The 13,846-nt window shown below is 32.8% G+C and overlaps 1 protein-coding gene across 1 annotated transcript in view; it reads left to right on the forward strand.

Moving 5' to 3' along the window:
- The first annotated feature begins 422 nt into the window (after nucleotides 1-422).
- The window catches only part of LOC149796300 (heat shock protein 75 kDa, mitochondrial-like), a 91,949-nt gene continuing 78,525 nt past the window's right edge, over nucleotides 423-13,846 (forward strand). Inside the window, exons 1-4 of the mRNA XM_089960950.1 lie at nucleotides 423-581; nucleotides 3,130-3,303; nucleotides 6,925-7,007; nucleotides 11,921-12,070. Of these exons, the coding sequence (XP_089817076.1) occupies nucleotides 443-581; nucleotides 3,130-3,303; nucleotides 6,925-7,007; nucleotides 11,921-12,070 (546 nt within the window). The 5' untranslated portion in view covers nucleotides 423-442. The remainder of the gene's footprint in view (nucleotides 582-3,129; nucleotides 3,304-6,924; nucleotides 7,008-11,920; nucleotides 12,071-13,846) is intronic.

Here is a 13,846-nt window from a genome sequence, read left to right on the forward strand (position 1 = left end):
TGTCGACAACAACGATCACAACAACGATGACGGCAGAGTAAACAAATATAGCAAATTAATTCAAAAGCTGATGATTTCTTTAAAATAACAGAGTAATTCGACTTTTTAAAGAACCGAAGGAAACGCAAAACGAAAACCCTGATCAACGTTACGAACATAAATGTTAACTTCATAATTGGTAAATGAGTCCTGAAAATTTAATTTGAATTCATTTAGTCTGCAAGTAATTTTAATGTGTTAATGTTGAATAACTGAACACATATATAATGTGTGATAGTTTTGCAATTTATGTTTGTTACGTAAACTGCAATGAAAAGAAAAGAAAAAAAAATCTTATTTTCTATTGTACTTTGCAGTGGTAGAATTTGACGGGTTCCATGATATGATTTCTATAAGCACAGTCTGGTTCTTGCCTAGCAACATTTAACCAGTCTCTTGCAAAATGTCAGCCTCCATTGCAACACGTTTTCTTCGCCGATCTTATTTGAACAACACTTGTATGAAAAGTTGTTTGAAAAGTACAAAATGCTTACACACGGCGCGTGTTTGGAGATATGTAAACAACTCATTTTTTGGTCAGGGTATGTAAACAATATGAAACTTACATGGTTCAGCCAATTCAAGAAGCATGACATGCTCGAGTCAAGGTCAAAAGTCGCAGTGACCACATGAATGTGACGTTTTATCAATAAAGTACGATGAAATCTCTGACAACACGAAACCACCTACCTTATCAGTACCATACATTAGATGTTAATTAAATGTTAATGTATGGTACCGATAAAGTGATTTTGTGTTGTTGGAGGTTTCATTGTACTTTGTTAACGTAGACCTACATGTAAAACCTCGACGTAGTCCCACAATGTACGACATCAAACATGTTGGTTTTGTTTTAGTGATATATCTTACTATCCAAATAACGGCCTTGTATAGCATGTTCCGATGTCAACGACATCGAAATGAGTAATCAAAGTTTCAGGAACATCGCACACACTTGGCAGCCTATATCGACAGTCTTCCACTAATTGAAGTATATTAAGTGTATTAATATACTTACTGTGCTGTCTTTATCCAGGCGGAATGAAAGTATGATACAAACAAATGAATGCATTTTCACATTCCGTTGACATACATTTGAATTTGTTGCAATGTGGCGGTAGTCCAGGTCTGCCTTAAGTAACTTCAAGTAGGTTCATTTTGGGGATATGTTTCATGAACAAAACGAACCGTTGCTTACAGTTCCAATAGGCATAATATATTTTTATTTGTTTCGTTAAAGAATAATATTTCAACTTAACCCGATTTCGGCATTTCCGGCTTTCATTGCTTTCCAGCCAACTGAAATGTCGGCCAATGAAACTTTAAAACAGGTCCATTTCTTTTTGGAGAATTTGAATTTATTACAGAAAAGACATCAGAGTAAGTAAAATCTGACTAAAACATTATGACTTTACTTTGTAGAAAAGCATTGCTATTTTAGTTGTCATTTGTATGAAATATTTGTGAAAATGTGACTTTCCTAACTTGGTAGCCTATATTGACAGTCTTCCACTAATTGAAGTATATTAAGTGTATTATTATACATACTGTGCTGTCTTTATCCAGGCGGAATGAAAGTATGATACTAGCAGATGGATGCATTTTCACATTCCGTTGACATACATTTGAATTTGTTGCAATGCGGCGGTAGTCCAGGTCTTTCCAGCCAACTGAAATGTTGGCCAACGAAACTTTAAAACAGGTCCATTTCTTTTTTGAGAATTTGAATTTATTACAGAAAAGACATCAGAGTAAGTAAAATCTGACTAAAACGTTACGACTTTACTTTGTAGAAAATTGTTGCTATTTTAGTTGTCATTTGTATGAAATATTTGTGAAAATGTAACTTTCCTAATGCTGTTAGTCTACATAAAAACACGCTACACAGTGCTGTTACTTCGGCTGTAAGACCTTGACACCCACAACATAAATATCAGTGCATGTATATTAAAAGTAACTAATACATAAATAAAAAATTCTTGTTTTATTATGAAATATCTATAAATACTGTGCAGTAAAGGAATTCAAATGTATGCCAATGGAACATGGAAATGTGTCCATTTGCTATTATCATATTTTCATTAGTGGAAGAGTGTTGATATAGGCTTCGAAGTGTGTGGGATGTTCCTGAAACTTTGATAACTCATTCTGATGTCAATGACATTGGAACACGCTATACAAGGCTGTTATTTGGATAGTAAGACATAGCACTAAAACAAAACCATCATGTGCTATGTCATACATTGTAGAACCAAAAGAACCCATGGCCAAAATGGACTAGTGTTGAAAAGGCCCATTCCAAAGAGGCCCGACCCCAAAAGGCCCATTTATGTCTCAATTACTAATTACTACTATTATGTATATTAAAAGTAACTAATACATAAATATAAAATCCCTGTTTTATTATGAAATATCTATTAATTACTGTGCAGTAAACTAACATTGTGCAATATTTCACTTGCACGTGAGTTGTCATGAAAATAATTGTGACACTACTACTTGTAAGTAAAATGAACAGAGAAGAAAATAACACAAGCTATTGAATGTGAGAAAGTTCAAATAAGGCAAATACTAATTGTGAAAGAAAACATTCAAAGCAATGCAGATCGGTAACATCTGATATAAAGACTGAATATGAATTAGCGTAACCCACATGTGCCTTGTGTATGCCAACTTTGTCATAGTAATGCCTTAAGTAATGATGATTCCATTACTGATGGATAAATATATTAATTTGTGAAGACTATTTACTCTTTTCCTGTTTCACATACATTCAATATCGTTAATACATTTGTATGCATAATTTATTTTTATTGATATAATTTAAGCTTTAAATAGACGTTTGCTTTATTGTGTGACTTGTTGGCACTGTTATTGTACATGGTTGCAGTGAAGGTCAAGTCAAAATTTAACGAGAATTAAGGGGTTATTTTTTTTTTAATTGTTACGGTTAGGTGATAGATAGACAAGAAGTAAAGGTAAATTGTCTAAATAGCATTAAGCAACAAAAGAGACAATTATGCTAACTCAATTTCAGATTTATGAATCTATTAATAATAACAGTTATTGATAATACATGAATATTCACAGAGCTGAATGGTACCATTCCCATCTATCAATCCCGGAAGACCATTCAAGGGCAACTTCGATGTGGCTTTGTAACAAGCTGTCGATGTTTGGAAGCTGAGGGAGCAACGGAGGTGAAAAGAGATGACCAAGAGGAGGAGTATCACTCCCTCATAAAGGATACTGAAAGGGCTAGAGGTTAGATATGTTGTACGGATAGAATGCAGTCATAATAACATTGTCATTAATGATGGTCTTTTTGGTTACATGGCAAAGACTTCATATTCCATTTCTAAAGGAGCAGTAAACTCACGTATGCCATATATACTTGCCTTTAGGTTGGATCCAACTGCATAGACCCATATCCACCATTTCAGTGTCTGTTGTTAGCAGTTGTAGTTGTCTTGTACATTAGTATGTATGGTTTATATTTACTGTATACCCTTTTTAAATAAAGCAGAAATACATATTTTTATGTTACGTTATGTTATGGCATTGTAAAATGTGAACTGCACTCTTTACAAAGAATAATAATGATGAATTCGGATTGCAATTTTAGTTATGTTTGAGCAGCTTTTAATGGATGGAAGATGATGGTTGATTAAAACATGGCAGATATCTGAACAAAATTCTAAAATAAGACCTTGTGGTCATACAAGTTGACCAAGGCATTGTTGAAAAAATTGTACTTAAAAGTGCTGAGAGATAAAAATTGGATTAATGATAGCAAAAACATACAATATTCAGTCAGACTGGAAATGAAAGAAGACATTTTGTAATGCCTTGGTAGATCAGATTGATGAAAGATATAATATTCTTTCAAAAGGTTCATTGTTTCTTTTATATGGCAGGTACCGCTATGAATCCCATAGAACTAAAAACTTGTATGTATGTATGTGTGGTCTTTTTGTAAGGCAGTTAGCTTAATGACTTCCATGGACAGTGTTATAATGAATGATAAGGCAGTCTCTTAGGCTGTTAGCTTAATGACTCCCATGGAGAGTGTTATAATGAATGATAAGGCAGCCTCTCAGTTTGGCTGTTATCTTAATGACTTCCATGAAGAGTGTTATAATGAATGATAAGGCAGTCTCTCAGTTTGGCTGTTAGCTTAATGACTCCCATGGAGAGTTTATAATGAATGATAAGGCAGACTCTTAGGCTGTTAGCTTAATGACTCCCATGGAGAGTGTTATAATGAATGATAGGGCAGCCTGTCAGTTTGGCTGTTAGCTTAATGACTTCCATGGAGAGTGTTATAATGAATGATAAGGCAGCCTCTCAGTTTGGCTGTTAACTTAATGACTTCCATGGAGAGTGTTATAATGAATGACAAGGCAGTCTCTCAGTTTGGCTGTTAGCTTAATGATTTCCATGGAGAGTTATAATGAATGATAAGGCAGACTCTTAGGCTGTTAGCTTAATGACTCCCATGGAGTGTTATAATGAATGATAAGGCAGCCTCTCAGTTTGGCTGTTAGCTTAATGACTTCCATGGAGAGTGTTATAATGAATGATAAGGCAGTCTCAGTTTGGCTGTTAGCTTAATGACTCCCATGGAGAGTGTTGTAATGAATGATAATGCAGTCTCTCAGTTTGGCTGTTAAATCAATGATTAACTTAATGATTACGATGGACAGTGTTAGAATGTATAAAAAATCTGATTACTCTCGTTTTTGGTGATTCTTAGGTTACATGTTTAGGCTCGAATAAACAGTAACACAGAAAAGAGTGAAAACATCAAGCTTTGAAAAATATAATAATTTATATCACTGGAAATAAATTCTGTAAAAATAAAAAAAAATGTGAACTTATGGTTTTAAGAATAAAATCCAAAATTAATCCAAGAATAATCCACAAATAAAATTTTTGAAGTCCTAATAACAAAATGTTCTAATGATTTCAAGTTCAAGTCCTGATGAAGAATCAAAGATGGAAGACGATGACATATGCTATAACCTGTAGTGTTGAAGTCTACAGTTCCTTGTAGAAACAAGAATTATCACTCCTGTTTTGGAAATCTGAATAAAATTTTTATAAGAACTGTCTTTGATTAAGAATCTCATGCGAGCACATGTATTTTCCAGGGAAAAAAAAAGAATTAATCCTTTTGAATCCAAGTAATTTGAAATAACTCTGAACAAAACAACATACACCTTCCGGTGTAAAGAAAAAGCCCAGTTACTACTGGGGGCCCCGAGTGGCCGAGTGGTCTAAAGCGCTCTTCATTACGGATCACTGCCATCTCACCTCTGTCTGTGGCGGTTCGAGTCTAAGATTCAGCCAATGTGGGTATATGAGAAAGCTTGCCAGTAGCTTCTCGAGGGTTGGTGGTTCTTTCCGGGGTTTTCCTGGGTTCTTCCTCCACCATTAATACTGGCCGCCATGTATAGCCTATTGTGTGCTGAAAAATGGCATTAAACCCCACAACAACAACAACAGTTATTACTGAGAATATCTCTCCAAATCAAAGGTTATATCATATTCTAAAACACAGAAGTGGTTCACATGATCATGTTCCAGAACCTTGTCAAAATTATTTACATGTTAAAATACATGTAACCCAGTGTGGCCCTGACGAAAACCAAGCATTTTACTTTAAGAAATTAAATTTTAAAAAATTGTTTACATCTTAAACATGTAGTCCCATCATGACCTCGACAACAGCCAAGCATTTTAAAATGAAAATAGAACTTATTTACATGGTTGCTACTAATTTTGAATCAAGGTCCGGATCTAGATCAACACCTGGTGTTTACTAAAACGAACAGTCAAGGTCAAACTATTGTCTGGAAAAAGTATCATCTCCAGTGAATAAATTTACATTACAATAGCATGTAATGAAAAATATTTTTTTTAAAACTGACAAAAATCAATTAAATTGAAATACATATATATTAGATCAGATATAACTCAATCAAATATACATGACAGTGATGCATGGTGATTACTCACATTTTTGATGGTGCACTTTGTTGGTGGTGCATGGAGACTATCATTGTTGGTGATGTACTGTGATTGCTTATTGTTGGCGATGCACTGTGATTACTCTCATTATTGGTGATGCACTGTGATTACTCTTTTGTGATGCACTGTGATTACTCTTTGGTGTTGATTCCTTGTGATTACTCATTGTTGATGATGCACTTTGATTACTCTCATTGTTGATTCAGTGTGATTACTCATATTATTGGTGATGCACCATGATTACTCATTGGCGATGCACTGGGAGTACTAATTGTTGGTGATGCACTGTGTTTACTCATTCTTGGTGATGCACTGTGATTACTCATTCTTGGTGATGCACTGTGATTACTCATTGGTGATGCACTGTGATTATTCGCTGTTGGTAATTACTGTGATTACTCATTGTTAGTGATACTTATGATTAGTTTCATTGTTGTTAATTCAGTGTGATTACTGTCATTGTTGGTGATGCACTGTGATTACTCATTGTTGGTAATTCACTGATTACTCATTGTTGATGCAGAGGATTACTCATTGTTGGTGATGCACTGTGATTACTCGTTGGTGATGTACTGTGAATATGCATTGTTGGCGATGCACTGTGATTATTCATTGGTGGTGTTGCACTGTGATTACCCATTGTTGGTAATTCACTGTGATTACTCATTGTTGATGATGAACTGATTACTCTCATTGTTGGTGATGCACTGTGATTACTCTGATTGTTGGTGATGCACTGTGATTACTCTCATTTAGATTTATAGTTGTTTAAACTGTATCTACTATCTTTTAAAAGAGACATTTTCCTCTGGTTTAAAATGATTCCATTGTTACTGTATGTTCTTATTGCAGGCCCAGCTGATAAGCATGAGTTCCAGGCAGAGACAAGAAAGCTTCTTGATATAGTAGCTCATTCACTGTACTCCGAGAAAGAGGTATTTGTCAACATCAATATTTTGTCACAAAATGTTCATTTGTTTTATGCTTGCAGTATTTGTCATGACTGGACTTCAAGGTAGTAAGAAATGAGGGCCATATTGGATATGTCTTGGGACAAAAGGCATTATTTATAAAACTTGTATGTATATAAGTTTGTCTGTCTGTCTTTCAAGACTTTAATGGTACATCAGTGCAATCCAGGCTGTACAGGGGCCAGTTAAATTTTGACATCCCCTAAAAACTGTACAAAGCAAAGATGATGCTTAAATTGGTAAAATTATTAGAAGTCCAGTTTTGTATGAAGTAGCACTCTTCTTAAAAGTGAACACCTTGGCAGAAACTTCATCATGAGCTTCTCTGGGTATTAAGGTGGCCTCAATTAGTGGTCTCTTCTGACATGCAGTAGGGCCCTTTAAGTCCATTCTACATTTCCAATATTTTTATGAGGTGCTATTATAATTGGGACAACCTTGATTATTTTAAAAAGTAAATTTTTAATGCTTTGTAAATATTAGGATATAAAATTATTGGATTTAAATACAGTATTACCTCATGATTTAAATACATCAGTACCTCACTATAGAATTTAAATACATTAGTACCTCTGATTGGATTTAAATACATTAGCACCTCATGATTTAAATACATCAGTACCTCACTATTGAAATTTAAATACATTAGTACCTCACTATAGGATTTAAATACATTAGTACCTCATTATTGGATTTAAATACATTAGTACCTCATGATTTAAATACATCAGTACCTCACTATAGAATTTAAATACATTAGTACCTCACTATAGGATTTAAATACATTAGTACCTCATTATATCACCTCTGTCTGCGTGGGTTTGAGTCTAGGATTCGACCAATGTGTATATGTGAGAAAGCTTGCCAGTAGCTTCTTGCGGGTCGATGGTTCTTCCAGGGGTTTTCCCGGGTTCTTCCTCCACCATTAATACTGGCCGCCATGCATAGCCTATTGTGTGCTGAAAAATGGCATTAAACCCCACCAGAGCAACAGCAACAACAACCTCATTATAGGATTTAAATACATTAGTACCTCATGATTGGAATTAAATACATTAGCACCTCATAATTTAAATACATTAGTACCTCACTATAGTATTTAAATACATTATTACTTTCATTATAGAATTTAAATACATTAGTACCTCATTATTGAATTTAAATACATTTGTACCTCATTACAGAATTTAAATACATTAGTACCTCATTATAGAATTCAAATACATTAGTACCTCATTATAGGATTTAAATACATTAGTACCTGACTATATAATTTAAATACATTAGTACCTCATGAGATTTAAATACATTGGCACCTCACTATAGGATTTAAATACATTAGTACCTCATTATAGAATTTAAATACATTAGTACCACACGATTGGATTTAAATACATTAGTACCTCATGATTGGAATTAAATACGTTAGCACCTCATGATTTAAATACATTAGTACCTCACTATAGGATTTAAATACATTAGCACCTCATGATTGGATTTAAATACATTAGCACATCATGATTGGATTTAAATACATTTGTACCTCATTATAGAATTTAAATACATTAGTACCTCAGGATTGGATTAAAATACATTAGTACCTCATTATAGAATTTAAATACATTTGTACCTCATTATAGAATTTAAATAAATTAGTACCAAATTATAGGATTTAAATACATTAGTACCTCATTAGAGGATTTAAATTGTTGTTGTTGTTGTAGGGTTTAACGCCATTTTTCAGCACGATAGGCTATACATGACGGCCAGTATTAATGGTGGAGGAAGAACCTGGGAAAACTCCAGAAATAACAACCGACCCACGAGAAGCAGAGGATTTAAATACATTAGTACCTCATTATAGGATTTAAATACATTAGTACCTCATTGTTGAATATAAATACATTTGTACCTCATTATAGAATTTAAATACATTAGTACCTCAAGATTGGAATTAAATACATTAACACCTCATGATTTAAATACATTAGTACCTCACTATAGGATTTAAATACATTAGTACTGCACTATAGGATTTAAATACATTAGCACCTCATGATTGGATTTAAATACATTTGTACCTCATAGAATTTAAATACATTAGTACCTCATTATGAGATTTAAATACATTAGTACCTCATTATAGAATTTAAATACATTAGTACCTCATTATAGAATTTAAATACATTAGTACCTCATTATTGAATTTAAATACATTTGTACCTCATTATAGGATTTAAATACATTAGTAACTCATAGAATTTAAATACATTAGTACCTCATTATAGGATTTAAATACATTAGTACCTCAATATAGAATTTAAATACATTTGTACCTCATTATAGAATTTAAATACATTAGTACCTCATTATAGGATTTAAATACATTAGTACCTCATAATTTAAATACATTTGTACCTCATTATAGAATTTAAATACATTAGTACCCCATTATAGAATTTAAATGCATATGTACCTCATTATAGAATTTAAATACATTAGTACCTCACTATAGAATTTAAATACATTTGTACCTCATTATATAATTTAAATACATTAGTACCTCATTATAGGATTTAAATACATTAGTACCTCATTATGGAATTTAAATACATTTGTACCTCATTATAGAATTTAAATACATTAGTACCTCATTATGAGATTTAAATACATTAGTACCTCATTATATAATTTAAATACATTAGTACCCCATTATTGAATTTAAATACATTTGTACCTCATTATAGAATTTGGGGCCCCGAGTGGCCGAGTGGTCTAAAGCGCTCTCCGTTACGGATCACTGTCATCTCACATCTGTCTGCGTGGGTTCGAGTCTCGGATTCGGCCAATGTGGATATGTGAGAAAGCTTGCCAGTAGCTTCTCGAGGGTCGGTGGTTCTTTCCGGGGATTTTCCGGTTTCTTCCTCCATCATTAATACTGGACGCCATGTATAGCCTATCGCGTGCTGAAAAATGGCGTTAAACCCTATAACAACAACAACAACATTATAGAATTTAAATACATTAGTAACTCATTATAGAATTTAAATACATTAGTACCTCATTATAGAATTTAAATACATTTGTACCTCATTATAGAATTTAAATACATTAGTACCTCATTATAGAATTTAAATATATTTATACCTCATTATAGAATTTAAATACATTAGTACCTCATTATAGTATCTAAATACATTAGTATCTCATATAATTTAAATACATTTGTACCTCATTATAGAATTTAAATACATTAGTACCCCATTATAGAATTTAAATACATTTGTACCTCATTATAGAATTTAAATACATTAGTACCTCATTATAGAATTTAAATACATTAGTACCTCACTATAGAATTTAAATACATTTGTACTTCATTATAGAATTTAAATACATTAGTACCTCATTATAGGATTTAAATACATTAGTACCTCATTACTGAATTTAAATACATTTGTACCTCATTATAGAATTTAAATACATTAGTACCTCATTATAGGATTTAAATACATTAGTACCTCATTATAGAATTTAAATACATTTGTACCTCATAGAATTTAAATGCATTAGTACCTCATTATAGGATCTAAATACATTAGTACCTCATAGAATTTAAATACATTTGTACCTCATTATATAATTTAAATACATTAGTACCTCATTATAGGATTTAAATACATTAGTACCTCATTATAGGATTTAAATACATTAGTACCTCACTATAGAATTTAAATACATTAGTACCTCATTAAAACAAACATGAGAAACGTGATACTAAGTTTGCTAAAAGATTACTCCATGTTGGCTATTATATTTATATGGTATGTAGATGATTAGATACATTTAGTTAATTTTGTTTTAATTGCAGTTTTAGCACATTCTTGGTCTTATCATGCTAAGAAAATGGGCACTTCATGCATTTCCCAAGGACATGCCACGGCATCCATTCCTGGTTGACCTTGGTGGGTATCAGACCAAGACTTTTTAATAACAAGTCTGATGCTCTGTCTGCTGAGCTACTTTAGTTCCCCAGATCCAATTTGTGTTGGATTTGTGGGGTACTAAAACTCTCCAGATCCAATTTGAGTTGGATTTGTGAGGTACTAAAACTCCCCAGATACAATTTGTGTTGGATTTGTGGGGTACTAAAACTCCCCAGATACAATTTGTGTTGGATTTGTGGGATACTAAAACTCCCCAGATACAATTTGTGTTGGATTTATGGGGTACTAAAACTCCCCAGATACCATTTGTGTTTGATTTGTGGGGTACTAAAACAGTTTTGAAATTTTCTCTAGATTCTTTAAACTAGATAGCCTGATTATATGTGTAGGCCACAAGAGAAGAAAAGGAATCAAGGAACCCTTTTTTTTGAACATTTGATCTGAAAATGTTTTCTTAGCATGGTTATGTACAAACCTCTTCTGTTAGACTTTGAAATTGAGTGTGCATGTTGGTGTGGATACAAAGATAGCTAGAAATTTAGCATGTTGCTTGGTGTGGATATTTAGATAACATGAAATATAGTATGTGTGTTGATGTGGTTATTTCGCTGATCAGATGAGATTTTCATGCATTTTCTGTTAAAGATTTTGGATTTTGAATATTTTGTCTTCCTGTGTGTAGTGGAGGCAAATTTGTTTTCTAGACAGAGATCTAGGTTCTTTTTAGGTCAGTACCTGAAATACAAGATGATATATTAACCGAGAACTTGATTCTATCAAGATGAATGTATTGCCTGCTAATTCTACACACACACACACACACACACACACACATAATATAATGAATAGACAAGTACTGTCTTTGCTACTGGCAGTAGAGGCTTGGTCATGTGTAATGAAATCTTGATTACCTTCATCTCTTAATTTCAGGTTTTTATTCGTGAGCTGATATCAAATGCTAGTGATGCATTGGAGAAGTTGCGCTACATACAAATGTCACAAGAGAATATTGTAGATGAACATGTCCCCCTTGAAATCCATATTGCCACTGATGACAGCAAAAAGACATTTACCATTCAGGTAATCCTTGTGTTTCATTTCATCTAAATGTACGTTTCCTTTTTATCTTTATTTTACTCTCCTCATTTCCTTATACATTAGTTTTTGAGATGTTGGTATTATGTGTTATAAGGTTTCATGAATATTGGTAGACGACCAGGAATGATTTCCACTTCTGTATTAAGCCTCAGGGTGATGGTGGTAGTTTGGTAGCTCTGATGACTTTAATAGCAATAATACAAACATCTGTCATCACTATTGGCTTGTTTCCCTTCTAGGATGCATAGTTTCTTGGTTTAGGCACATAATTACAACCTCTCATTACATGGGAATTTCTAGAATTCAGAAAGAGAGAACCTGGACCCTGTTTGATTACCACAGTATCAGCTCATACAGGATTCCTCGTTTCCTTGGATGCTTTAAATTTTAAGACTTGTTCATATTTAAATATGTGTTTATGTAAGTTATTCTAATTTTCATTTTAATTAAGGCATTCCTCATTCAGTCCTAGCATTATTATATGGCAAATTTAGCTCTCTTGATAGTTATATGTCCATGCAGCAGATTCTCTGCAAGGGGACTTCATTATATGTCCATGCAGCAGATTCTCTGCAAGGGGACTTCATTATATGTCCATGCAGCAGATTCTCTGCTTTTCTCCTTTTCCCATACCTCATGTTAATGGAAAGAATTCCTTCTGTATGGTAATCATGAAGTTTATTTTAGTTATCATTTGGGCAGTACTTGTTATAATTTTTTTGTGCATATATTTCGTACAGGATAACTGTTACTCCTTATCATGGTTCTGGAATCTTAATAACCTTTGAATTTGCTTATGGTAATTAATAGCGCATGCTTAGGCAATGCCCTTTGTGGTTTTGTTGAATTTTGTCAGAATGGTTAAAATGTTTTTTCATCCAACATAATATAAATTTAGGCTGTATTATAATAATTTTGTTTGTTACTCACAGGTGTTAAAGGAATAAAGGTACCTAGTTTTCATATGTCACCATTAGTGTCACATTAAATTAAAGTTCAATTCTGTTTTTAAAAAATGCAAATCTTTACAGCATAATTACCAAGAAGAGACAAGTCAACAGACTAGAATAATGTCATTTCACCTAAACGAGGCCATTATAAACAAGTGAAAAGTTCAATTTCTGGAGTAAATTATGACTCCGTAGATGTAGCCAGGTCGATTAGGAATAAAAATAATCATTGTATCCACTATTTAAAATACAGAGGGATAAAAATAGGCCTGTGTGGAAACAGTTGCCAATTTCTAACTGTAACTAATTTTCAAGGTTGTCATTCGATAAATACAACTGTAGTGAAGCCATATAAGAGTATTACTGTTTTTATAAAAGAAAATTTGTGATAATATTTCATCAGCATTTTAATGTGACATGAAAATATGCAAAAATGAAATTAGATATTGGGTCACTAGCTAGAAATAAGAGTTAAAAAATGAGTCCATTCTTTCATCATGATATATATTATAAGATATTTATATCCAGATTTAAAACCAAACCTTGGCTGAAAGACTTTTGTCATGCCATCACTTGCAGTTCCATGTAAATTCATTTGAATTGAAATATTTTTGCTTTACTTGTTTCTAGTGGTACATCTTGTGTTTTGGTACTAGTTCTAATTCAGATGTTATGGGAGAGTCTAAAAATAGACACAGCTTTTTCTTGTAACACATTTTCTAAACCAAATGATTTTGTTTTTAGTTCAGTAAGGGTTACAAGTGTTCCTTGGAAAAAAAATCAGAGGAAATACTTGGAAAAGACAGCA

Source organism: Sinohyriopsis cumingii, chromosome 6 (assembly GCF_028554795.1).
Source record: "Sinohyriopsis cumingii isolate HCF-2022 chromosome 6, ASM2855479v2, whole genome shotgun sequence".
Taxonomy (NCBI): domain Eukaryota; kingdom Metazoa; phylum Mollusca; class Bivalvia; order Unionida; family Unionidae; genus Sinohyriopsis; species Sinohyriopsis cumingii.